At 38.6% G+C, this 27,508-nt stretch overlaps 1 protein-coding gene and 2 pseudogenes across 7 annotated transcripts in view; all 3 read left to right on the plus strand.

Moving 5' to 3' along the window:
* Positions 1-210: 210 nt before the first annotated feature.
* Positions 211-1,339, plus strand: LOC138152308 (eukaryotic translation initiation factor 3 subunit E-like; annotated as a pseudogene).
* A 4,833-nt stretch (positions 1,340-6,172) lies between these two features.
* On the plus strand, positions 6,173-6,577 carry LOC138152309 (fatty acid-binding protein, heart pseudogene; annotated as a pseudogene).
* Positions 6,578-16,014: 9,437 nt separating this feature from the next.
* The window catches only part of WDR45B (WD repeat domain 45B), a 105,337-nt gene continuing 93,843 nt past the window's right edge, over positions 16,015-27,508 (plus strand). For 2 of the 7 annotated variants that reach the window (XM_069076643.1, XM_069076639.1), the window contains exon 1: positions 16,015-16,465. In XM_069076643.1, the coding sequence (XP_068932744.1) occupies positions 16,399-16,465 (67 nt within the window). In that variant the 5' untranslated portion in view covers positions 16,015-16,398. The remainder of the gene's footprint in view (positions 16,466-27,508) is intronic. The other 5 variants (XM_069076642.1, XM_069076640.1, XM_069076641.1 and 2 more) reach the window with 5 other exon arrangements.

The raw sequence follows: 27,508 nt of genomic DNA on the forward strand, positions 1-27,508 counted from the left end.
TGACCTAGAGAAGAAATAACCATTTTTAGCTTGGTCACATCAGAGGAATCTTTGATACCTAACACCTTATCTAGGATTTGGTGATTATTATTGAAAGTTTGTTTAAAAAATTATGTTGCTATTGCTGAGTTGCTAAATAACCTTACATGCATATACATGATTGAGAAGGCACAGAAGCAGAAAGATAAAAAACACTTTTTCCCTGGCAAGATGGCAGAGTATGATCTTATTACTCCCATTGTACACTTTTTGGACTGCCATTGGTCTTCCTGCTGCTCGAGTTTCTCTCAGTCAAAGAGATATATAATGAAAAGGAATTGCTTTAAGGAAAATTGGACCTTCTTAGTGATACAAATATGGTAGATTTTGCAATGGATGTTTATAAAAACCTTTATTCTGATGACATTCCTCATGCTTTTCATGAGAAAAGAACCACTGTTGTTTTATAACTAAAACAGATGCAGACAGAAACTGAGCCAAGTGTCAAAATGTTTGAAGATCCAGAAGCAACAAGGCAAATGCAATCTACCAGGGATGGTCAGATGCTGTTTGACTCCCTGGCTGACAAACATGGTTTTAGACAAGAATATTTAGATACACTCTATAGATATGCAAAATTCTAATATGAATGTGGAAAGTATTCAGGAGCAAACGAGTAGCTCTACTTTTTTAGAGTGTTGGTTCTCTCAACTTATAGAAATGCTATGAGTTCATTGTGGGGAAAACTAGCATCTGAAATTTTAATGCAGAATTGGCATGCAGCCATGGAAGACCTTACAAGATTCAAAGAGACCATAGATAATAATTCTGTCAGACTCTAGTCCCTTCAGCAGAGAACATGGCTGTTTCATTGGTCTCTATTTGTATTCTTCAACCACCGAAAAGGTCAAGACAACATTATCAATCTCTTTCTTTACCAACCACACTATCTTAATGCAATTCAAACTATGTGTCCACATATTCTCCTATATTTTATTACTGCAGTCATAACAAACAAAGATATTTAAAAACAAAGACAGGTATTAAAAGACCTAGACAAAGTTATTCAGCAGGAGTTCTACACAAACAAAGATCCTATAACAGAGTTTGTTGAATGCTTGTATGTTAACTTTGACTTTGATGGTGCCCAGAAAAAGTTAAGAGAGTATGAATTGGTTCTTGTGAATGACTTTTTCCTGGTGGCTTGCCTTGAAGATTTCATTGAAAACGCTTGACTCTTCATATTTGAGAATTTCTGTCTCATTCATTAATGTATCAGCATAAGCATGTTGGCAGATAAGTTGAACATGACTCCTGAAGAAGCTGAAAGATGGATTGTCAATTTGATTACAAATGTTAGGCTTGAAAGTTGGGGGTGGGAGCCAAGATAGAGGAGTAGAAGCATGACCTTCCCGAGGCTCTGGCTTCCACCCTCCCCAATCCATGTAAAAAGGGGACTCTAAAAAAACTTTGGAGCTGCAGAACCCACAAAATGACACAGAGAAGCTAACCTCCCGCTGAGGACAGCCCGACAGGCCATCAGGAATCAGCCAGCACAGCGCTCTGGGAGCCGAGCCCAGCACCACGCCCATGAGGCTTTAGCCCCAGGGTGGGCCTGACCAGCTTCCTGCCAGAGGGACTCCAGATCAGCAGCAGCTGTGGCCGTTTCCAGATTTATCAACACATAGATGTGAAAGACAAAGTGAGAGGCCAGTGCAGTCTGGACTTTGGGACCAGTAAGAGGGAGTGCGTGGCTTTTAACCCTGGGGCGAGAAACCACTGAGATGCCAACACAGCCTGCCAGCGACACGTGGCAGCTTCAGCTCCTGGCCTGCAGAGTGTAGGGGGACCAAGCACCAGTCTGAGAGGTAATTGCTCTTGCTTTAACCTGCTTGGATCTGGATTGCAATCTAGGGTGGAGGTCCTGGGGTATGTGTCCAGCTTGCCAGAGCATGTGGAGACCTCAGAGAGGGCACCCATCTAATACTCAGGCAGCTGAGAAAACCCCAGCGTTTGGGACGAAAGCTCCCCTGTCTGGTGGCAGAGTCCTACTGTGGAAAAAAGCCCAAAAGTCAAGTAATTGAGTGGCAAAATGAGCAGGCAAAAGAAACAAAGCAGACAGAAGATTCCAACATTACACTCCTATTTTGGGGACAAGAAGGAGCAAGGCATGGAACAGGAGGAAAACAGTGAAGTCAGAACTCCTGCACCAAAAGCTTCAAACAAAAATACGAGCTGGCTACAGGCCATAGAGGACCTTAAGAAGCAGATAAGAGAAGTGGAGGAAAAATTGGGAAGAGAAATGAGAACGATGCAAGAAAATTATGAAATGAGAGTCAACAGCCTGACTGAGGAAAATAATACCTTAAAAACAGACTGACTCAAATGGCAAAGGAGGCTCAAAAAGGCAATGAGGAGAAGAATGCCTTAAAAAGCCGAATTTGCCAGATGGAAAAAGAATCTCAAAAGCTCAATGAGGAGAATCATTGCTTCAGAATTAGTTTGGAGCAAATGGAAGCTAACGACTTTATGAGAAATCAAGATGCTGTTAAACAGATCCAAACAAATGAAAGAATAGAAGGCAATGTGAAATATCTCATGGGAAAAACCACTGACCTGGAAAATAGATCCAGGAGAGATAATTTAAAAATTATTGGACTACCTGAAAGCCATGACCAAAGTAAGAACCTAGAAATCATCCTTCAGGAAGTTCTCAAAGAAAACTGCCCTGATGTTTTAGAACCAAAGGGTAAAGTAGAGGTTGAAAGAATCCACCATTCACCTCCTGAAAAAGATCCTAAAAAGAAAACTCCTAGGAATATTATATCCAGGTTCCAGAATACCCAGATTAAGGAGAGAATATTACAAGCAGCTAGAAAGAAAAAATTTGATTATTGTGGAAACACAATCAGGATAACCCAGGATCTGGCAGCTTCTACACTGAGGGATCGAAGGGCTTGAAATGTGATATTCCAGAGGTCAAGGGAGCTGGCATTAAAACCAAGAGTCACCTACCCAGCAAAACTGAGTATCATGTTTCAAGGAAAAATATGGTCATTCAGTGAAATAGATGACTTTCAAGCATTCTTGCTGAAAAAACCAGAGTTGAATAGAAAGTTTGACATTCAGATATAAGAAGCAAGAGAAGCATGAGAAGGTAAACAGGGAAAAGAAATTATAAGGAACTTATCAAAGTTGAACTATTAACATTCCTACATGGGAAAACAGTAATTGTAACTTATGAAACTTTTCTTAGTAGTTGAAGGGATTAGAAATATATATGTGTGTCTATATATGAGGGTATATGGGCATATGAATACATATGTGAATGTGTGTATATATATTTAGAGGTATACATAGATAGAGGGCACAGGACCAATTTAACAGGAAGGAATGATACTTAAATGTTAAGAGGTGAGAGGAATGTAATGAGAGGAGATGGGGAGAGACAGATTGGGGTAAACTATGTCATATAGAAGAGGCAAGGGAAAATGGTTACAACAGAGGGGAAGAATAGGAAGGTAAAAGGGAATGGGTCAATCTTATTGTCATTGAATCTGGCTTGAGGAGGTCGTAAAATACACACTAAAAAGGGTATGTCACCCTCCAGGAGAATTGGAGGGGAAGGGGATGAGAGGGGGAATGATGGAAGAGAGGGCAGGCTGGGAGGGAGGGAAGCTGGAAGCACCCACTTTTGAAAAGGGATGGAATCAGGGTGGAGAGTGGAGTGGGTGGTAGGTGGGATGGGAGGGAGGGAAATATAGTCAGTGTTTTACAATATATCTACTATGTTATTGTTTTGCATTAGCCACACATGTACAACCTATACTGAACTGCTTGTCTTCACAGTGGGGGTGGGTGATGGGGAAGGGAGGGAATGAATCTGGAATTGAAAGTTTTAAAATAAAATATTCAAATATATATACGTACACACACACACACACACACACACACACACACACATATATATATATATATATATATATATATATATATATATATACTATCATTAATACCATCTTACATGTAATTGGGAAATAAGATATATAGGCACTGAGGCATTGAGATCCACTGGAAAAGTCGAAAGGGGTATGGGAGAAAATATGGGAGAGAGCAGATTGGAGGAAGGGATATCCTGTGGGACTACTATCTTGGGGTGGTGGGTGGGGGAAAAGCGTGAAGAACATTTGTAACTCAAAATCTGGTGGAAACGAATGATATAAATGAGAAGTTAGTAAAGCATTTTTTTAAGTAAAAAAAAAAAAAGAAATGCTAGGCTTGATGTCAAGCTTGACTCCAAGTCAGGCCATGTGGTTATCGGTAACAATGCAGTCTCACCCTATCAGCAAGTGATTGAAAAGAATTTCTTTTTTTCTTTCTTTTTCTTTCTTTTTTCTTGAAGCCAAATGCTAGCCATGAAAATTGGAAAAAAACTTAATCAGTATAGTAGATAAGAGGCTTCTAACTGGGTTACTGAAGACTCTGGTTTCTACTAAAATTCTTTGGAAAAAGAACATAGTGAAGAATTCCCTCTTAAATAAACATATTATACAAAATATTTAGTTCTAGAAAAAACCTGAAATATTGTGAATTTGAATAAAATTTTCTATGTTTCACTTTAAAAAAAGATTAAAAACACTAAGTTGTCTCAAACCCAAAAATAATGCTTTGGATACTGAGGGACATGTTCATCTGCCTCAAACAGATGCCAACACTAGACTATGTTAATCCAAACAAGCCATCCAACATGCATAAAGATGATAGTTTTGAGGGACTGGGAGTAACCCTAGAGTTATATGAATGTAGCCCTAGATTACATGAAATCAGCCGCATTTTTGACCATAGGACTGAACAATAGTAAAATCTATTACCTTGTTTACAAGCTAGAGTTCTTTTTATTGAGATGTGTGATTACTGAAATATAAAAAGACTAAATATATGGTATGAAGCTACAAGAATAGATTGACAATAAACCACTAACAGTCTAACTTATGCTAAGTTGGATACTGCTTGCCAGAGATGACTGGCAGCACTAGTCAGCTATGAATGCAATGTATATTACCAGAGAGGGAAGATTAATATGGATGTAAATGCCCTTCCCAGAAGGCCATGTGGCAACAAAAGTTCAGTAAGACAGCATACCAATAGTGCATGTGAAAGTGTAATGCCAATAAGATATTTACAGCATGATAAAGATCATGATAAAGACTGTGATTATAATTTCTGCATGTAGCTGGATTGCAAAATATAACAAACTCTCCACACAGAGAACAGAACTGAAACATTTATTTAGACACCAGAAAACCAAATCCCAAAACCAGTAAACTGATTCCATCAAAGTAGCAAAGAAGTTAATAAACCATAACAACCAGAGAGCCACAGCATCCTTTAGCCTTCTTACAAACCAATATAAGATCAATATTTACTCACAAACCTCTCTATCTCCTTGCCTGAGCTCCTCTCTCTTGCCCCAGCTTCCTGTGGCTCTGCTCCACCCTTTAGCAAACTCCTCCCATCACAGGCTCCATGTGATTACATTCAGCCTATTAGGGGGCAAAGATTACTTTCAAAGAGGGGGAAGGTCTTTAAATTCCCCCCTGAGGCCTATTAAGGGGCAGGGAAGATGTTCAAATTCCCATTTTCATTACAGAAAGTTGCTTCAATAAACTAACCCGTTTTTCCTCAGTTTATTTTGTGATGATTGATAAAGAAAGCACATGAGTGACAAAGGACTGTGTGAAGTAATACAAGTCACGAAGTGAGGTAGTAAAGTTGAAGGACTCAAATCCCAATCCCCTGAAGGTATTTTTTTTTTGTCTATATAATGGCATAACTTGAGGCTGTGTAACATAGTACTATATAACAGGCCTTCTTGAACTTTTTCTTACTTGTGACCCCAATTTGCCTGAGAAATTTTTACATGACTCTGAGTATATAGGTATATAAAATAGGTATACAAATAAAAAATTTACTGGTAATAAATCATAAAGATATTTATTTTAAAACAATTCTCTGGTATACATATAATTTTTACACTTATTAAAGATGAAAGCAAATTTTCATACTAATGAGATGGATTTGCTTGTTTATTTTTACATAAAGAATTAAATCTTTGCAGCCCAGTGGATACAGATCCAGCACCTCCCAACGCATTCCCAGCCCAGCCCAGCCTCGCCTCCTCTAGACTAGCACCATGGCAGATGCTTTCACTGGCACCTGGAAGCTGGTTGACAGCAAGAACTTCAATGACTACATGAAGTCCATTGGTGTTGGCTTTGCCACAAGGCAGGTGGCTAGCATGACCAAGCCCACCACCAACATTGAGGTCAGTGGGGACACCATCACTATCAAGACTCAGAGCACTTTCAAGAACACTGAGATCTCCTTCAAGCTCGGAGTAGAGTTTGATGAGACAACAGCTGATGACAGAAAAGTTAAGTCTCTCGCCACACTGGATGGAGGCAAACTTATCCATGTCCAGAAGTGGAATGCGCAGGAGACCACACTTGTTCGGGAGCTCCAGGATGGGAAGCTCATTCTGACACTAACCCATGGCAGCGCAGTCTATGTTAGGACCTTTGAGAAGGAAACAGCTTGAAGCCAGCCCACCTGTTCACTGTTAACTCCTCTGCTGATGGCTACCACTGAACTCAATAACAGATTGCCTCATTTCTGCACCCCATCCCTCTCCCAACTGTATTTTTTTTAACTGCATCTGATGGCTGATCCCAAGCCAATAAAGCAGATCCCACAACCAGGCATTCAGATGAAAGAAAAAAGAATTAAATCTTGGTGGAATAATTGATACTGCAGGATATAGAGCACCTATAAAGTTTTTTAGAGTTGATTGATATTTTGATTTTATAATTGTCAATGTTGAGAATGTCGTTTCATATAAATACATAATACAAAATGGCAGAAGTATGTTTAGGGCCATTTCAGAAATTGTTGGAAATTCTGTCCTAATCCCAAGTTAAAATTCATTTAATGACTTTTTAAGGAAACTCAAGTTTTAAACCTGTGTTGCTTGACAACTCTGCAAATTCTCCTTACTTTTTATTTTTTGCTTTTTGGAGGGCAGTTGGGCTTAAGTGACTTGCCCAAGGTCACACGGCTAGTTTTTGTGTTAAATGTCTGCACCTAGATTTGAACTCAGGTCCTCCTAACTCCAGCTCTATTAACTGCACCACCTAGCCACCCCATTCTTCTTGAACTTTTAATGGCAGATGATTGATGTTTTTTATTTCAATTGAGTATGGCTTATGAACCCCACTTAGATTTTTAGAATCAAAACTTGAAGGGAAGTATTTCTGAAACTGTGCTTCCAGGCACTTCGGATGATCAGTTATAACTCTTACAATTAAATCTTTAGAAAGGTTATTTTCAGTTATAAAATCATCTGTAACTGTAAACATTTCTAAAGAACCAGTTTCTGCACTATTTTTCCATATGTTAACTTTTTAAAGTAAAACTTTCAATTTTATCTTTTAACATAAATATATTAAAATTTTTTCCTTGAAGTGACATGTTTAAATCATTGAATTAAAAAATTCAACAAGTAACAGTTTTGAAAACCATAAATCATTATGAAAAAATGAACAAGATTGGATTTCTGCTCAGTCAAAAATAAAATAACTTCATTTTTCAGTTTTAACAATCTGTTTAAACTTCACCCTCTTGAGAGACACCTCACCTCTGCATGCAATTGGAGTCCATGTCTTTGCAAAGGTTTGAAAACAAACAACTGTTAAGGGCATGGATTTTAATGAAATTAATAATTTTGATAGTATTTGTGAAGCATAACATCTAACTCTGGTGATATGGTTTGTTTGTTTTTTTTTTTTAGCTACAAGTGCCTCCTGATGGATCATGTAGTGAGTAAAAGTGATATGTTGATTGCCACCAGCTTTAACTTTTGCTGCAAATCCAACATTCTTACTCATCATTTCTCTAACACCATCTGTATAGACTCCAACATGATTTTTCCACTGTAAACCTTCATCTGTGAAAAATTCATTGGCTTTAAGATATATATCTTGTCCTCTGGTGTGCCCTTCCAAAGGGCAACAAAACAACAATTCCTTCTGTATGTTTTCTTTGTAAACATGTCTTACAAAAAGTAACTGTGCCATACTAGAAATATTGGCTGTTTCATCTAACTGAATTGCAAACTTTGGGCTTTGCTTAAGCCTGGAAATAAGCTGCTGGAATTGGTCATTACTAATTTCAGAAATACTTTTGGAAACAATATCATTTGATAAAGAAATTTTACAAATTTTATCCCCATACATTTTCCCATAAACTATTTCTGACATTTTAATAGCAGCAGTTAATATAAGATCTTCTCCTATTGCATAGGGCTTTTTAGTTTTTGCAATTATGTAAGAAGTTTTGTAAGATACCAGTCAATACTTTTCATTGACAGCAACAATTTTTTCAAAACACTGTTTTTATTTATTTGAAGATTTAAAAGGTGTTTAAAAATGTTCCTTTGGTTTACTGCAGTATGCTGAATGCTTGGTATTAAGATATCATTTTAGTTTGGCTGGTTTCATACTCTCTGAAGTAAAAATTTCATTACAAATTAAACAAGAAGTTTTTAAATCCATATTGCAAAAATGATTTGACTTTTACTTTTCTTGTCAAGTTAGGTGTATTACAACTTGATAGCAAAGATTCTGTTGCACTGTCATCAGTACTTTTACCTCTTCATCTAAATTTAGCCACTTATCCACAACTGAAAAATACTTTTGTCCTAAAATATAAATAAATATTGCTAATAATTTCTCAAATATATACTAGCTTTAGTGTATGAAATTACATTTGTGTTTAATTTAAAAAACTGATGTTCACACTTACATACACATACAGTAGTGATGGTGGACAAATATTATTAAAAGTTTTTTGTCTTTACTAGCTGCAATTAAACACTTAATGTTTCTGTAAAAGAAGAAGATAATAGCAATTTTAAAAATAAAACATTCTAACATAAGACAATCCAAAGATAAACCAATTTAATATTTACATGCTAAGGAATCATGGTAGGAAAATATTAAAAGTCTTTCTTTTCTATAATTAAACTATTATGTTTCTATAAGAGCAGAAAACTTTGTATGTACAGTAAAACATTGCAATTTGTAACATACAATAGTCTCAAATCTGAGCTGAGATGTTTCTGGCAGTGTACATTGACGTTGCATGGTGTGATGGCATGTGTGGTGCAAAATGTGTATGCTGTGTGTTCAGAACCAAGGCTGCAGTGAAGTTGTATGATGCAACTTGGGTAAGTACTGGCAGAAACACCTTGGATTTATTACATGTTTGATTTTGAATTAATTTTTGGTCACTACACATTCAGAAACCTTTTACTGTTGCCAGATTTTTCATGACTCCCACATTCAGTTACAGGACCTCATATGGTGCCACAACCCACAGCTTAAGAAGTGCTGCAGTACATAAGACTGTTACTGATCTCATACTTAATGACAGAGAGTAACTGGTATTACCCAATTCATATTGCTCTGTGACCCCACTATATGATGATTTTGAATATATGGGTCAAGAAAGTACCCTAGAGCTAGTAACAAACAGATTTTTACTGGCTTTTGGTGGTGTAAAGTCAATCACGGCAGCTTTCCTGAGGAATGCTGCTATGAATAACTTTAAGGGTATAATTGCATAGTACAATGAACTCTTTATTTATTTAGTAATAAACAAGCATAACATTCAAGAAACTAAAGCATAACATTGATAACAACATAACATAACAACTTATTACTAAGGTGGCCACAAAACATATCATTCACTATATCTTATAGTCATCTTTAAGGAGTAGCAGAAAATACAAACACCATCCACCCCTTGGTCACAGTAAATTATAATCTCCTCAATCAATACAGAGTATCCAAAGTAAAGTCCTCTTTCATCTTGACTAGAGAATGGCTTCCAACCACCCTTAAGCCAATCATTCTTAAGGGTAGCAGAAAGTACAAATACCATCTCACAGTAAGTTACAAATCTCATCAATACAGAGTATCCAAAGTAAAGTTCTTTTTCATCTTGACTTGTGACTGGCTTCCAAACCCCTCTGCTCCTCCTCTGGCTCCTCCATGGGCTCACTGCTCCCAACTCTTGCCTGGATTCACACTTTGGCAGCTCTCTGCTCCTTTTCCATGTCTCAGTTCACAGGGACTGCTCCACTCCAAGCTCTCCATAGTTTCTGCTTCTGAGAAAACAAAGCTTAACAGGGCTACAACAATATTTGCACATATTATCAGTACTATCATCTCAATTCACTTTTTTTCTGAGGAACCAATACAGGACAACAGACAGGGATTCTGTCTGAGAAATCAACACAGAACAACAGTTAAGGTTTCTATCTGAGAAATCAACACAGAGCAACAGGCAAGACTTCTGTCTGAGAAATCAACACAGAACAACAGACAAGACTTCTGTCTGAGAAATCAATATAGAACAACAGACAGGGCTTCTGTCTGAGGAATCAACACAGAACAACAGAGTACCAACATCACAAACATTCTCTCTCTCAGTTCTGCCTGCTCCCAGCTCTGCTCCTGCTCTTATCTGCTCTTCTCCTTTCTGTTTCACCCTTCCTGTTGCACCCTTTCAGCAAACTACTCCCACAGTGGGCTCCCATGTGATTACATTTTGCCTATTAAGGGCAAGGAAGATCTTCAAACTCCCTTAGGCTTATTAAGGGCAATACAATGTATACTGTTTCCAATCAAAGCCTCTTGTTACAATCAAAGGTGAGGCTCAAAGGCACTTGATTAGCTAAAACTCAATCCAGAAAAACAGCAAAAAAAATATCTATTTTGCTTGCCATTAAAGATGGCAAGAGATGTCACCAAGAAGTGCCTGTTGTATGCAAAGAAAGTACAACTAATTTGTGTTGTACATTTAATAGTAGTACCAGCAAACCTTTAGAACTTGTCTGTATTGAATTTCATCTCTGGAAGGAGATAGAGCTGATTTTTGTTGGAATTGATCACACCGTTGTAGGCATACCCAAGCAGGAACTATCAAATTTCTATGATTGTTCAAATATGCCAGGATCCATTTGGACAAATGCAAAGGCAGTACAGTATATTTCTCAAAGAAGCGTTAGCTTTGGTTGGCATTAAGACATCTAGAAAAATATTTTACTACTCTCTAAGAGACTGATAAACTGAAAATTTCATTCATATACTGATAAACATGTTAGGTACACTGAGACAAGAACAAAAGTCTTAGTGGGGGCAACATGTGGCAATATGTGTACATACATAGAACTCAACCCAGAATAAAGCCACTTTATTTGCTGATATTTGGGTGTGGACCATACCTATCTAATGATTTGTGTTTTGGAGTTTCTGAAGAGATTCTAAACACCTAAAACCTGTCTGTATCTGGGCTGATAGAAAAATGAAAGGAAGTTTACCACCTTGCTACAATTTTAACTCATAAGTACAAAGTCTGCCTGACCCAGAAAGAGACATTTCAAGTGAAGGCTTTACATATTGTACTCCCAAGAACTAAGACAGCCTAGGCTTTCTACAAGTTCAGGTATAGGGAGACAGGACTATTGTTCTGATGAGGATCATGATTATCTATCAACAGCATTAGTGTGGGACAAATTGGTCAGCAGGTCACAGAAGAGCAAGGACTATTCTACCTATGACCAAAATAACTGGGGAGACAATTTCATAAGTAACCAAACAGTAATGCCAATTCTTACCAATGCCATATATATATATATATATGTGTGTGTGTGTGTGTGTGTGTGTTTGTATATATATGTATATATATATGTATATATATACCAATATGCCTTATATATAATTACACATGTTCATTGATACCCATATGCTAATTGCTGCATGCTCTTGTTTTATTTTTTCCTATTTTATGTTTATTTGCTTTAATTTGTATTAGCATTGTGTCTGTATTATATAGTATGTTGACTATATGCAAATAATCTTACTACTTTATTTATCTTATAGCCTATAATAATTTTGGCAAGGTTTGGACTGACTGACATAAGTCATTAAATACCCTGGGATTTCTCTTTTCTTTCCTGGGGAAAAGAAGAAGTTATCACAAGATCAGAACTAGAGATCAGAGTTTTTTCTCCTACTATAATGAACATTTAACTCTCCTGGAGAGGGAAGAATACAAAATACCATATTACCAATTGTTCCACATACACTTTTCCTGAGATTCTTTAGTACATAACATTGGGGAAGGTCTTAAAATAATGTATTCTCTCCAAGTCACTAAAGAATTATCTAGGATTTGGAACCATTGGCTTTTCCAAACACACTCCAGTAGATTTTATGAGGACAACGAATATCAAAACTGGGGGAGTCCTTTAGCTCTAACATATTTATCAGATGAGAACATATTTTGACCATATTGATACATTTATGAGGGGAAAACAAATCTCAATCAGTTCTAGACTTCAGGTCAAGTGTGAAAAGCTCTTAGAAGTCATTGGATGAATTGCATTGAAGTTTTAAGGAAATTCTTTTTCAATTGGGTGAGGAATTTGCTCATGCCCTGAGGAACTTGTACAAAATTAGGACCTATCTCACAACCAGAAAGAGATTTCAAGGGTCTGGCCAGAGGTAAGGAGTGGAGATATCTAGGCTGAGCAGTAAAGACTGTTTAGCATAAGGGCAACAGGAGAAAGAGAAAGTAGGACTGAGAAGTGACATATCAAGGAGAGAATAAGAGGGCTTCTGCATCTCAGAGCAGAAGACTCAGGTTTTTGCCACTAGTTTTACCTACTTCTTCAAATATTGTGGAAAGTTCCTTTTTTGCTTTTTATCCATCACTTCACCTTCCATAACTGTTTGTCAATACACAAACACTGTAATATATTCTTTATTTGTTTACCAGTTGTTTCTGAATTTTGCCTCATCCACAAAGAGGTCAGGGTGTAGCAATAAGGTTAAATGTAAATCAAAGAAGAGAACCAGACCTCTGTCTAAATGTTAAGAATTTTCCTAACTGGGGGCTTGGAGTAAATATGATTGTATTTCTAACTTTTCATTTAACACAAACTCTTAAAGCTACCGAGAAGGGAACTATATGGAGATAAAGGATCATTATGTTGTCTCTCTAGGCTTAAAATGAACTAATTATTGTAACAATGTGTTATACTTGAAAGACGGGTTTGTTGTGGTTCATATTGATTATTTAATTGGTATAGGGAATTTCTGTTAAGGAAATTACCTTTATCAAAGCATATCTCCAACTGTTTAGTAACTTATTATCTTAGAGAGTTGCCTGGGGTACCAAGAAGTTAAATGACTTTTCCTGGTCACAGCTGCAGGATGTGTCAGAGGTATAATTTGAACCCAGGACTTGACTCCAGAGTGAGTACATTTTCACACTGTATCACTCTGCAAAAGCTAGTTCTATATTCACTATACCACCTTGTCTCATTTCTTTCATATATATAACACATGCATACACATATGCATACACATATGTGTCTATCCCTAATAGTAGTTTTTGTGGTGGTAATAAAATGAAAATAAAGTTGAATATCTCTTGATTGGGGAGAATGATTAAACAAAATGTTTATGTTTATATTAAACAAAATGAATATATGTGCATGGTTGATTCAAACCCCTGATATTACTGTTATTATTACTGATTAAATAAATCAATCCAATAGACAAAATTATAGAGTGTCTGTTGAGTGGCTATCTGCAGTTTGTTAGGTGTATAGGAGTAAAAAGTCCATTTGGACTTTAAGTGGCTACATTTGTATATTAAATAGTCAGGAAAGGAGACTGAGGATTGGAAGAGATGATAGGCTTGACCCTTGAATGAACATTGTCTGGATTCCTTTTCTCTGTCTACTCATTTATGAGGACAAATGGGAAGATTCAGTTGAAAAGAGAACCAACTTGGAGAAGGAGCTCAGTTCTTGAAGACTAGTTGAACCTCTCAAAGAGTGCAACAAAGGTGGGTAGGGAAGGAATTTCTTCATGTCTTCTGTTAAGTAACAACGTGTAACATTTGCTCACATAAAGTCTGAGATGGGAATTCAAGGACATTGCCTCCAGGAACCCAATCTTCTGTTAAAAAAGAAAAAAGAAAACTTGGTGCCTGAAGTTGGAATTCTGGGAGATGCCTGGGAGATCCTGGGTCCCTGCATAGATGGCAGGTTTCAGAGTTGAAAATGGAGGGGTTGGGAGGCGGCCAGGTAGCACAGCGAGTAAGAACACTGGCTCCAGTGTTGAGAAGACCTGGAGATCGAATCCTGGGCTCAGACACTTAGCACCCACCCAGAAACACCTGGCCCTGTAACCTTGAGCAAGTTACTTAACCCCAATTGCTTAGGGGCGGCCAGGTGGCTCAGCAAGTAGGAGCACTGGAGCCAGTGTCGGGATGACCTGGATCAAATCCGGGCTCAGATACTCAGCACCACACCCAGAGATAATAACTGGCCGTGTAACCTTGAGCAAGTTACTTAACCCCGATTGCTTTAAAAAAAAAAAAGAAAGAAAATGGCGGGGTGGGGATAGGGGAGAGGTAGAACTGAGCTAGGGTTAGGGGTGGCCAGGTGGCGCAGTAGTCGGGAGACCCAGAATCAGTTCTGGCCTCAGATACTTGGCACCCACACAAAACAACTGGCCGTGTAACCTTGAGCAAGTTACTTAACCCCAATTGCTTAAAAAAAAAAAAAGAAGTGAGCTAGGGTAAAGGTTCTAGTTTTTTCTGAAAGTCTAGCACATAGTAGGCTCTTAATTAACATTTGATGACTGAACAAATTCTAGGAGAATAATATACAACAACTACAATTAAAAAAAAACCCAAACAATTACTAAAATTCAACTGAATTCAGATTAAATGCAATGACCAATCTTGATAGGAGACAACAGATCATAAAAAAGAATTGACTTTCCTTCTGTGAGGGAAATGACTGATACTGCAGCTAAGACTCTGAGAGGACAAACAGAAAAACCTTACAGGAAGCTTTTTGCTGTTTCCAGATAAGAGTTTTTGCCTTTTCTAAAAGAGTTGTAGCAAGACAAAGTCTATGGGCTTGAAGCTAAAAGAGTATGGTAGTATCTGACATTCCCTTGAAAAAGATATCCAAGGGTTTACTTGAATCAGAAGACTAGTTTCCAGTTGATCTGAATCTAATAGAGACTAGAGACCACCAGGGAACAGTAGGGACAATGAGATGGCATTAACTAAAATGTCATCAGTGGTCCTTTAGCACCGAAAACCCAAATTGCTCTTCCACACAGTGCCTGACCATGTCTCTCCCCACCCCCATGTTACCAATTCGTGTCCACCCTTATGGATGTTATGTGTATTTATAGAATACTGTGCCCTAGGGAAATGTTTTGTTGCTATTCTTATTACTATGCCATTTCATTAAATGCCTTCACTTGGAACAATTGTTTTCTGACTATCAAACACATTTGTGGGGGTTCCTGAGCCCCTTTCAGGGGATGAAAACTTGCACTATACCTTGAATCTGAGGTTGCCCTTTGTGGGACCACAACATAGTTGTGGGTGTAGCCCCCAGAACCACAGAAATAGTTTTTTTCTCACACATAAATATCTAAAGAGGTCTTCTTACTACAGTATATCCTCCACACCTTTCCAGACTGTAGAACTGGTCTTATTTTAAACTTCACAAAAAGAGGTTGCAGGTTCTTAACCTCTTTTGTGTTGTGGAGGCCACTTTGGCAATGTGTTGAAGCCCAGGAACCCTTTCTCAATATGTCTTTATATGCATAAAATAAAATACGTATGATTACAAGGGCAATCAATTATTTATTTATTTGCTTTTTTGGGGGGGAGGGCAATTGGAGTTAAGTGACTTGCCCAAGGTCACACAGTTTTTGTGTTAAATGTCTGAATCTGGATCAGAACCCAGGTTCTCCTGACTCCAGGGCCGGTGAACCAATTAGCCGCCCCTGGCAATTAATTATTGTGAAAATAAAGATTCAGTTTTTCCCATTCAAGTTCAGGGACCCCTAAAACCTATCCACATTCTCCCAGTTAAGAACCCAGGCAGTAGGAACATCGTCATTAGTGAGAACACACCCCTCCTCACTCCTAAGGAGGAAAGGGCCCCGCCCTCGGCTCGGTGGGAGGGGGCGGGTGTTCGGCGCTTGCTCCTTTTTTCTGTACTGTGGTGGATGTGCTCGGTGCTCTGCGAGGCTCCCTGGCGATGCTCGGGAGCTCACTAGTTGGAGAAACCTCATTCACCAGGCAGGCAGCCCGTCCTGCCTGCCGCTTCCTGGCCTGTCATTTTGGGGTTGTGGCAGAGAAAAGGAGGAAGAAGGTCCTACGGTGACAGGATTTTGCTTTCTCCGGGCCTGGTGAGCGGCACCTGGAGGCAAGGATGAGGCGGTGACTGGCCTCGGCCGGACTTACGGAAGCGCCATGAACCTGTTGCCTTCTAATCCTCACGGCAATGGGCTCCTCTTCGCTGGCTTCAACCAGGACCATGGTGAGGAGACCGCGTCGACCGGCTTTTGTCAGCCCGCCGGTCCCTTTAGCCCGACCTGTCCATGTTCTTGCGTAGCGTTCTCCATCCTCTTCCCCTTCTTTGTTGCTCGGTCCTGCAGAGCCCTTCGGTAACGGCCTTTGCTCTCGCCACCACCCCGCGGACTTGCGACCCAAACAGGGGAGCGGGGTGGCGCTGGCCGGATCGTGGGCCTTCACTCCGGCCTAGCCCACTCCAGCTTCTGCCCTTGTCTTTAAGTCCCCGAGCCTGGAGAGTGGGAGGAGATAGAGGAAGACTGAAAAGGTCTGGGAACTCTTGGGCAGATTTTCTTTTCTCTTAGGCCTGCAAATTTGCCCATTCCTCCCTGCCCCGAATGCCCTTTCTTTTCTTTCCTCTGCCTTTGTGCCCCTGTCTAGCTCTTTACCCTCTTCCTGATGTGCCGCCGGCAGCCGTAGCTTTTACTGTTTGCCTACTCACCTTTGCTTGAACCGCGGCAAATTTGACCTTCTCCCATCCTTTTAAAAACAAAAACCGAAAACAAACAAAAACCTGAACTAATAATCTCTTTCAAATAAGGCGCCCCTCCCCCTCCTTGAGATCTAAGGAGACTACCAGTAATTAAGAAATTGAGACATGTTTAATTTCCTACTTTTTCCCCCCCCATTTTCAGGTTTCCTACAAACAAGACTTACAGGGACTGTCACATGAAATTACCCGTGGTTGTATTCACCATCCTCTTGATTGATATAAATCCTAATTTTAAAAATTGCTACTTAATGTTTTCCCTAGTTGTTGGCAGGAGATAGTAGTCCACCATCCTCTTCTCCCTCCTTCCCATTTAGCAATGTAATCAAATAACCTTGAGAACTATTTTCTGTCCTATATTTGAAGAAAATCTTGAGGATATCTGACTTTAACTTCTGTATTATTCTGACTTTTAAGTACACTATTAAGTTTTATAGCAATGTTGGGGTTGATGGTATTCATAAAAACAAATTTTGGAACTCTGCGTTCCTTTTTATCTCATTATTTTTAATAGGTAATAAGATTTTGGGCTTAGAGCTGGAAGGACCCTAAATATTAAGTTCAGTCCCTTCATTTTTCAAATGAGGGATTGAGGCCCACAATCTTCAGTGACTTGCCCAAATTCACCCTGATAGAAAATGGCAGAGCCAGAATTCAAGCTATGGTCTTTTACTTTCTAGTTAGTATCTTTGCATCCTTTTAAAAAAAATGCAAACTGTGGAGCTGGGGTTGAGAAGCCTTTTGTTATAAACTTTTGGGGAGGGAAGTATTTTATAAATATTTTCTGACTTTATTAGTTAACAATTTATAGTCAAGAAACAAATGAATAGTGGTTATCAAAAATAAGTTAGTTTTTTTCCTTTATGTATTCTTTTGGAAGCTTAGTCTTTTGAAGAGATGGAATAAGTCCTGATATACCCTGTTAGTAAAGATAATCACTTTGAAATAGTATAGTGTAGTAACTGATTTAGTAGACTTGAAATAGCTTTATAGAGTTAAAAGTGTTATGCAAATATAAATTATTACTGTTATTTGTACTTGTCATTCAGTCAACATGCATTTATTAAGTCCTTGCTCCATGTTGGGAGCTCAGTGTCAAGACAGAAATAAAATTGACCCTACCCTTAAGGATCATGTAAATAAATTATACCAGAAAGAAATTTGGGGGTGGCTAGGTGGTGCAGTGAATAGAGCACTGGCCTTGGAGTCAGGAGGTAGCCGAGTTCAAATCCAGCCTCAGATGCTTAACTCGTACTAGTGTGACCTTGGGTGAGTCACTTAACCCCAGTTGCCCTGCCCTACCCCCTCCAAAAAGCTTAAAAAAGAAAAAGAAAAATTGGTTTTAGAAAGAAGTAGGTAAAAATAAAGGATAATCAAATTTTTTATTTTGGTTGGTAAATGTTTTTGAAAATTATTTCCAGAATAAACATAAATTTATGGTTACAAACATTAACAAATGCATAAATGGTAAAATTAAAATGAATTAAGTTTTTAAAGTAAAGATAAAAAATGCAGTACATCTAGAACAATTAACTGTATAATAGAGACTGTTAGATTAACATCCTTTATTTTTTAAAGTAATTTTCCCCAATTACATGTAAAGACAATTTTTAACATTTATTTTAAAAAATTTCAGCTTCCAAATTTTTTCACTCTGTCACCTCCCCTCTCTGAGGGACAGTAAACAATTTGATATGTTATACATAGATTAACATACTTTAATATAAAATTCCCCAAGGAAGCATAAGGATGTGGGATCCTTCATTATGGGGTTCCTTAGGTTAACAGGCCTTTGGGGGAGCATCCCCTGGTCTCACTTATTTGACCATATTAATTCAGGAATTGGGAATAAGACTGGCATGAAGATTTACTAAACTAATAATGTTAAGATTATATAATGGGACTATTTAGCCTCCTCAAAGGAGAAACTTTTTGGAGGGGGGAAGGCAAGGCAATTGGAGTAAGCGACTTGCCCAAAGTCACAGGCTAGTTAAGTGTCAAGTGTCTGAGGCTGGATATAAACCCAGATCCTCCCGACTCCAGGGTGCTCTATTCACTGTACCACCTAACTGCCTTAAGGGAGTAACTTTCTAAGAGTACTAATTCTTTCATGGTTGACAGTCTATATTGATGAATGGAGTTTCCTCTCAAATAGTTCACTATACCAATAAAATTGCAGGTCTGGAATTCTGGAAATTTTAATTTAATTGAAAATATTTGAGAATGAATGCGAGTCATGTTCATAGAACATAAGGTCTAGCACATCATAATATAAGGTACAAAAAACCAAAAGTAAGCTTAGGAAGTAAATAATCATGATGATCAGAGACTTATGCTTAGTCTGTAATTAAACTTCTAAAGATCCCCCCCCCCCTTGTTAACCATTCTACATATTATCTCCACTTGATCTAATTTTTTCTCAGGCAAATTGTATATCAGTTACATTATGTATTAGTATGGATTTTAGTATAGGCAAAAATAGCTCTTTAGTGTCTGCCTCAAAAAATCTCCTTGAAGAAAACTTCGTTTTCCCTTTTTATTTTCTTTTGCTGTCCTTGTCTTTCTCTTGCATGTTTTCCTCTTGGAGCATTCCTTTCTGGTTCTCTGTGCTGGATCTTCATCTGAGTTGTGCTTGCTAACTATGAAGATCCCACATGGTTCTCTGTTACGACCATCTCACGGTCAGGGGCGGCTGGGCCTTACCCTTTCTGGTACTTCCACTGGGCAGTGGGGTGGCGGACCAGCTGCGTTCTCCAAGAACAGAGTCAGGACCAGGAGAGTCAAAGAGTAGCAAGACTTTATTAGGCAGCTTCTTTTAGCAATCACATCCTAACTGCTAACTCCTCTTTGAGTTTCCCCACTTTTATCCCCCTTCTGCCCTCCTTCTCCTGAGGCAGAAGTTCCCATGGCACTGGAGGTAACAGAGCTCTCCTCCTGAAACAGATCATTTCCCATAGAATATCTGAGTCTCCTCCACAATGTTTGTACAGCAAGGTCAGCATGTACTTATCACTGCAAAGTCAGCATATTTTGGATCTCATGCCTCCAGGGGAACTGCATGTAAACCCCCTACCAGTTCTCACCTGGGCCTTTTTCTCTTCTATGCTATATCTTATCAGATTTACTTGTCTTTATGCTGATGATTCTCAGATCTGCTTATCTGGCCCTAATTTTCTTTTTCTTTTTTTTTCCTTCCCCATCACCCACCCCCACTGTGAAGACAAGCAGTTCAGTATAGGTTGTACATGTGTGGCTAATGCAAAACAACAACATAGTAGATATATTGTAAAAGACTGACTACACTTCCCTCCCTCCCACACACTCCATTCTCTACCCTGATCCCATCCCTTTTCAAAAGTGGGTGCTTCCAACTTCCCTCCCCCCCAGCCTGCCCTCTCTTCCATCATTCCCCCTGTCATCCCCTTCCCCCCCCTATTCTCCTGGAGGGTGACATATCCTATTTAGTGTGTATTTCACTCCCTCCTCAAGCCAGATTCAATGGGAATAAGGTTGACCCATTCTCTTTTAATCCAAATCCAGATCCAAGCAGGTTAAAGCAAGAGCGATTACCCCTCAGACTGGTGCTTGGTCCCCCTACACTCTGCAGGCCAGGAGCTGAAGCTGCCATGTGGTGCTGGCTGGCTGTACTGGTGGTGTCTCAGCAGCTTCTCACCCCAGGGGTAAAAGCCATGCACTCCCTCTTACTGGTCCCAAAGTCCAGACTGCACTGGCCTCTCACCTTATCCTTGGCATCTATGTGTTGATAAATCTGGAAACTGCCACCACTGCTGCTGTTCTAGAGTTCTGTGGCTGTGGCTGCTCAGGCTCGCCCTGGGGCTAAAGCCTTGGCATGGGGCTGGGCTTGGCTTCCAGAGAGCTGCACTGGATTCCTGCCAGCCTGCCAGGCTGTCCTCAGCGGGAGGTTAGCTTCTCTGTATCATTTTGTGGGTTCTGCAGCTCCAAAGTTTGTTTAGAGTCCCCTTTTTACGTGGATTGGGGAGGGTGGAAGCCGGAGCCACGGGAAGGTCGTGCTTCTACTCCGCCATCTTGGCTCCTCCCCCCTGGCCCTAATTTTTCTGCTGACTTTCATTCTCCCAACTTTAACTTCTGTTTTGACCAGAAACTCTGAGGGTCTTCCCTTTTAAGATTAATTTTTTTTTTTTTACTAAATAAAAGAGGCCATTTTTTCCCCCCATTTCTTACCTATCCTTAATGACCGAATGGGCGTTGCCTCAGACCAACTGAAACCATCTTCCCCACTGGACCATCTCCAGTTATCCTGATCTGCATGTTTCCACTGAACCCAGATGGCTATTGGAGGAGAGAATGAGGCTGGTGACCTCACTGAAATCCAATTCACTCACAAGTCATGACATCACCTTTCTGATGTCATTGGTCATCTTCAAGAACAAAGACAAACAACAACATCCACAACTGTTTATTGGACAGCTCAACCTTACTGTTCTGTGTACATCATAAATTCAACATGTCCAAAACTGAACTTGTCTTTCCTCCCCAAATCTGTCTTTCTTTCATACTTCACCGTTACTGTCAGCGGCATGAGCATCTGTGGCATTATCTTCGACTCTTCATTCTCTATCCATTGTGTTGCCCAATTGTTGATTTTTGCCTCCTTCAAATCATCTCTTCAAGATTCCTCCTTCTCTAGTTTGACACTGCTACCATCCTGGTGCTTGCAAGCCCTCTTTACTTCACACCTGCACTACTGCTGTAACCTGCTAGTTGGTCAGTCTCATTACACAAGTCTCACCATACATCATACGTTCATCCTCTACTCAGTGGTACTCAGTGGAGGGTCCCCCACTCAGTTGGATGGGTCCAACTCCAGGGTAAAATTTTAAATCCTCTATGCCCTTCCTACCTTTTCAGTCTTCTTAACATCTTATACCCTTCAATGTGTGATATCCAGTGATCTGTTTGTCAGATACTGTTTGTCAAATAAATTCCTTTTTAGACTCTGGGCATTTTCATTTCTTTTTCTTAAACAATTTCTTTTGTTTTTTTATATCATCATTGTTTTCTGCAGTATCACTTTCCCTTTACTTTTTGGAGAGCCATCCCATGTAACATACTGTATTTTTTTCATGAAAAAAAGAAAAAAATCAATACAGCTGATTAGTTGTGTAGCTCCCACCTCCACAAAGGGGTGGATTGGGTGTGTTCTCTTATAGCGCTTCTTTCCAGTCATACTTGATTGATACAATTTTTCTACTCTCAGTTGAGATTTTGTATATGGTTGTACTTTACATTGACATTGTTGTGTAGATTGTTTTGTTGGCTTTGCTTACTTCACTTATCATCAGTTCATGTTGATCTTCCATGCTTTTCTATTTCATCACATTCACATTTCTTACAACACTCTAATATTACTCAGTATTTGTATACCATGATTTGTTTAGTCATTCCTCAATCAATGGGTATTTACTTTCTTTTCAATTCTTTGCTATCACAAGTGCTGCTGTAAATGTTTTAGTTTCCATGGGGGCTTTCTTCTTAATAGTGGCTTCAAGGTATAGAAAGTTTCCTCACTTTATTTTGCATAATTATAATTTGCTTTCCAAAATGGTCACACCAATTCATAGCTCCACTGAGAATGCATTAGTGTGCCTATGATCCCACAATCTTTACAGCATTGACAGTTGTCATTTTTTTGGTCATCTTTGTCAATTTTCAGTGTGTGAAGAGAACACTTACAGTTGTTTTGATACACATTTCTCTTCTTAGTGATTTTAAACATTCATTTATATGAATGGAAATACTTTGCAATTCTCCTTTTGAGAACTATTTATTTATGTCCTTTGACCACTTATCTATTTGGGAATGTCTATTAGTCTTATATTTTTGTTAATCGTTTATAAAACTTGAATCTTTATCAGAGAAATTTGATGCAAATATTTTTCCCATTTGTTGCAGGCTTTTCAGTTATATGTAATCAAAACTATTTATCTTTTGTAATTGCCTCTCTTCCTTATTTGGTTAATAATATCTCTGCCACCTGTAGCTGTGGGAGGTATATGATCTCTTTCTCTTCTGTTGTTTAATAGTATGATCTTTAATAAAATTAAGGGCTCATCCATTTAGAATATATGGTGGAATATAGTGTAAGGTGACTTGGAGCATTTTTACTGGCTAGCCCCTATGCCTCAAATGTTCTCCTCTGTCATCTCTGACAACTGGATTCCCTGGCTTTCTTCAAGTCCCAGCCAAAATTGCACCATCTATAGAAAACCTTTCCTGATCCTTCTTAATTCTACTGCCATCCCTTTGTGGATTATTTCCAATTTATTCTGTACGTGGCTTGTTTGCATGTTGTCTCCTCCTGTTTGATTATACTCTCTTCGAGGAGAGGGACTTTCTTTTACCTTTCTTTGTATTCCTATAACTTAGCAAAGTGCCTAGAAAAGTGCCTATTTAATGTTTATTGGCAGACTGTCTAGATAATTAGATATGCTGTATGTGAGGAGGCTTTTGTTGTCCTTCTTAGAGTTAGTTTCTCAGGATTCATGGCCATGGGAATGTCTAGCTTCAGGTATTTGATAATAACTCCCCGAACAGCCCCAAGGATTCTAGAAAGTAGTTCTTAGAATCATAGTGTCAGATTGTCCTACTGAGACTGCACTATGAGATAAGGGGTTACATAATATTTACTATGGTTGCGCAGAATGACGATATTGCTAAAGTTAACCTGTGAGCTTAATGTTAACCACATGCCTTCTTTGTCTGTTGCCCTATAAAGCAGGTGGGCTCTGGTCAGTGAGGGGGGAAGAATCCATGGGGAACCCATGGGGGAATCTGTGTGTGCCTCAGCTGGCCCCCATTGAGGCTTGAGGGGATTGACGGGAGTGGGGAGTGCACAAATCTGTGCCTGTCTTGATTGATCCCATCAAGATGTAGGGGTAGTTGTCCCTCCTTCTGGGGGTGGTGGTGGGAGTGGTGGGGTGAGGGTGGGCAGTGAGTGTGATTAGGGAATGCTGTGGGAGCTAGTTCTCCCAGCAAGCCTTTGAGAAGACTAGACTATAATAAAACTGATTATTAACCCTTCCAAAGCTGTCTGCCTCTCTGACCAGATCAAAAGTGAACCAGGTTGAGGCTGGAGACCAAGAACTGCAGTGCCTTCTTTGTGTTATCTGTGAAACATATGCCAATCACAGTAAAGATGGAAGTTTAGAATTTACCTAGCTCTTATCCTTCTCTAACATCTAGCAGTTATAAAAATTCTGAGCTTTGCTTTTCTTCTTTTACTTTCTTCTAAAAATTATTTTTTAAATTTAAATTCTTGTCATTACTTTTTAAAAAAATTAACAAAAATGTATTTCTTCTCCATCATTGGAAAAAAAGATATAACAAATACCTGTGGTCAAGCAAACAAATTCCTGAATTGACCCCAAAATATGAGGGAGCTCATTTTGCACTCTATCTTTTACCTCTCTGTCATGAGGTGGGTAGCCTACTTCTTCATTCCTTTGGAATCATGTTTGGCTATTCAGAGTTCTTAAGACTATCAAAGATGTTTGTTTTTACAGTGTTGTTATTGTACGTTTAGTTTTTTTCTTGACTTCTTTCTCCCAGTCTTTATGCCTTTATTTCTTTCATTTTCCTCTTCTTTATGTATTTAATAGATTGATGAGTTCATCAATTGTCTTAACATTAACTTATCTGTGACAACATCTGAATCTCTGTAACCAGCTCTAACCTCTTAATTGTGCCCCCATCTGATGTTTTAAATTGCTTCTGGGCCATCTATTTAGGTGACCTGCCCATCATTCAAAACTCAGAATATCTCAAATTTACTTATTTACTTGCCAAAAGAATTCTCCTTTTTTGTCTCTCTTGTAAGAATTTCATAATTCTTTTAGTTTTTCAGGGTGAAATCTCAAAGCCATCTTTGACTCCATGTATACCAATGGTCTTTTAAAAATTCTTATCCTCCTTGACCTTTCTATAACTTTTGATACTGTCAATCACTCTTTCCTCATGGATATTCTTACCTTTTTGGATTTTTATGACATTCTCTTTTGGTTCTTCTCTTGTCTGTGTAACTTTTTCTTCAGTCTCCTTTACTAGATGAAATGCATCTCAAGCTCTTCAACTGTGATTTTTACCATATAGCTCTAGGCCCTCTTTTTCCTCTGTTCTTGTTCTCTTGGTGAACTCAATTCAAAGTCTATCTATATCTATACCGACGACTCTCAGATGTACATGTTGTGCTCTTATCTCTTTGCTCAGCTCTAGTCCCACATCACCAACTGCTTATCAGACATTTCTAACTGATATCCTATGGAAATCTCAAACTTAACATGTCTGGAAAAGAAATCATTTTCTTCTCTTTTCCCCTGGAATTTATCTCTTTTTTGAACTTCCTATTTCTGTCAAGAATACCACACTCAAGGGGCAGCTAGGTGATGCACTGAATAAAGCAGCGGCACTGGAGTCAAGAGGACCTGAGTTTAAATCTGGCTTCAGACACTTGACCCTTAACTAACTATGTGACCTTGAATAGGTCACTTAACCCCAATTGCCTTGCCTTCCTCCCTGCAATAAAAAGGCATTAAAGAATACCATAGTCCTTCCACTCTGAAGGTGCAACAATGTTATCCTCAACCCCTTACTTTCACCTCCCTTATTGCAGTATGTTGCCATATCTTGTTGGATCTGTCTTCACAAAATCCCATGAGGAAGTGCTCTTTTCTTTATTCTCATAGGCCCCCCACCCCCAAGATTCAGGTCCTCATCGTCCTTTGCTTGGTATATTGCATTAGCCTTCTATTTGGTCTTTCTGCCATAGATGTCCATCCCCCATTCCAGTCCGTCCTTGACATTGCTGCTAAAGTGTTTTCCTAAAGTGTAGATATGACCATATCACTTCACTTCATGTCAGTGAGCTCCTACTTTAGAATTTAGAGCTTTACAACATGATCCCAAACTATATTTCTAGGCTTCTTACATATTATTTCCCCTCACAAATACCAATGTTCTAGCCAAACTAGCCTTTTCATACTGTTATCTTTTTCCTCTAAGCCTTTGAATTTTCTGCCCTTTATACTTGGAATGAACTCCTTTTTCTTTCTGTTGGTGTCCTTAGTTTCCTCCAAGGATCTCTGCACTATATTTTACAAGTTTTTGTTAATTATTCCTTATTCCCCAATTATCTTGTATCAGTTTTATATCTATTTTACATGTAACTTTTTGTCTTTGTGTCCCCAGCACCTAACAATGCCTGACATATAACAGGTACTTAATAAATATTTGTTTGTTGATTGAAGTTCCAGTTTAATCTTAAGAGAACTGAATAAATAAATGAGCATTTATTAACCACCTACTATGTGCTAGAGCTCTGTTAGGTATTGATAATACATATGCATGAGATGGCCCCTGCTTTCAAAGAACTCATTCTGCATATAGCAACATATTCACAAATCAGTAAATATAGGATATGTACAAAATGGTATTGGGGGTGGGGAACTGGGGGAATCAGAAAAAAGTTTCTTGAAGGAGCTGGCACTTGAATTGAACCTGAGGGGAGCTATGGGTAGAGCTGAAAATAGCCTGTGCAAATACATGGAAATAGGAGATGAAATGTTACAGGGAAAACATGTATGCCAGTTTGACTGGAGCTTGGAGGATGTAAAGGGAAGTAATAAATGAATGAGAGGGTGGGAGGAAGGATAGGTTTGAGAAGCTAGGTGGTTTAAGTGCTTCACTTTTGAGTCAGACAGACATGAGTTCAAATTCCTCCTTGTACTGTTAAATAGCTGTGTGACTCTGAGCAAGTCACAATGTCTTATATCCTGAACTCCCTCATCTGTAAAATGAGGATGATAGTATCTACTTGATAGGGCTATTTTGAGAATCAAATCAAATGAATTAATATAAGTGCTTTGCGAACTTTAATGTGCCATATAAATGCTAACTATTCTATTATCCATATGAAATTTATTTCGGTATACAGTATAAGATACTCAGTCTAAACCTGTTTCCTGTCAGATTTCAATCAAATTTTCCTAATAGCTCTTGTTGAATTAAGAGTTCTTTCTCTAGCATTTTCTGTTCTTAGGTTTATTAAAGATTGTATTGCTTATCTAATCAATTGCACTGATCAGTTTCTCTGGTTTTGCTCAATAGTAGATAGTTTTAAGAGTTATTGCTTTAAAATATTTGAAATCTTGTAATGGCAAATCCCCTTCATTATTTCTTTGCTTTTCACTTTTTGCTCTTCCATATGAATTTTGTTGTTATTTTGTCTAGTTTTATAAATACCTAGCTTAACAAGCTTAACATATGTACTGGAGATGCAAAGACAAAATGAAAAATAGTCCCTGTGTTCAAGAAATTTGTATTCTTTTTGGTGGAAATGCTGCATGTAAACTCTCTTTGTGTGTGTAATTGTTTGAGGAGGGAGAGAACATTAACAGTTGGGGAATCTGGAAAGACTTTGCTTGGGAGGTAGTAATGAACAACTGTTCTTTAAATGAAGCTAAGTAGCAATAAAGAGATGGCATA

The sequence above is a fragment of the Petaurus breviceps genome, unplaced genomic scaffold, assembly GCF_028583685.1.
Source record: "Petaurus breviceps papuanus isolate PSGF00001 unplaced genomic scaffold, PetGlider_PUasm1.0 90925, whole genome shotgun sequence".
Classification (NCBI taxonomy): Eukaryota; Metazoa; Chordata; class Mammalia; order Diprotodontia; family Petauridae; genus Petaurus; species Petaurus breviceps.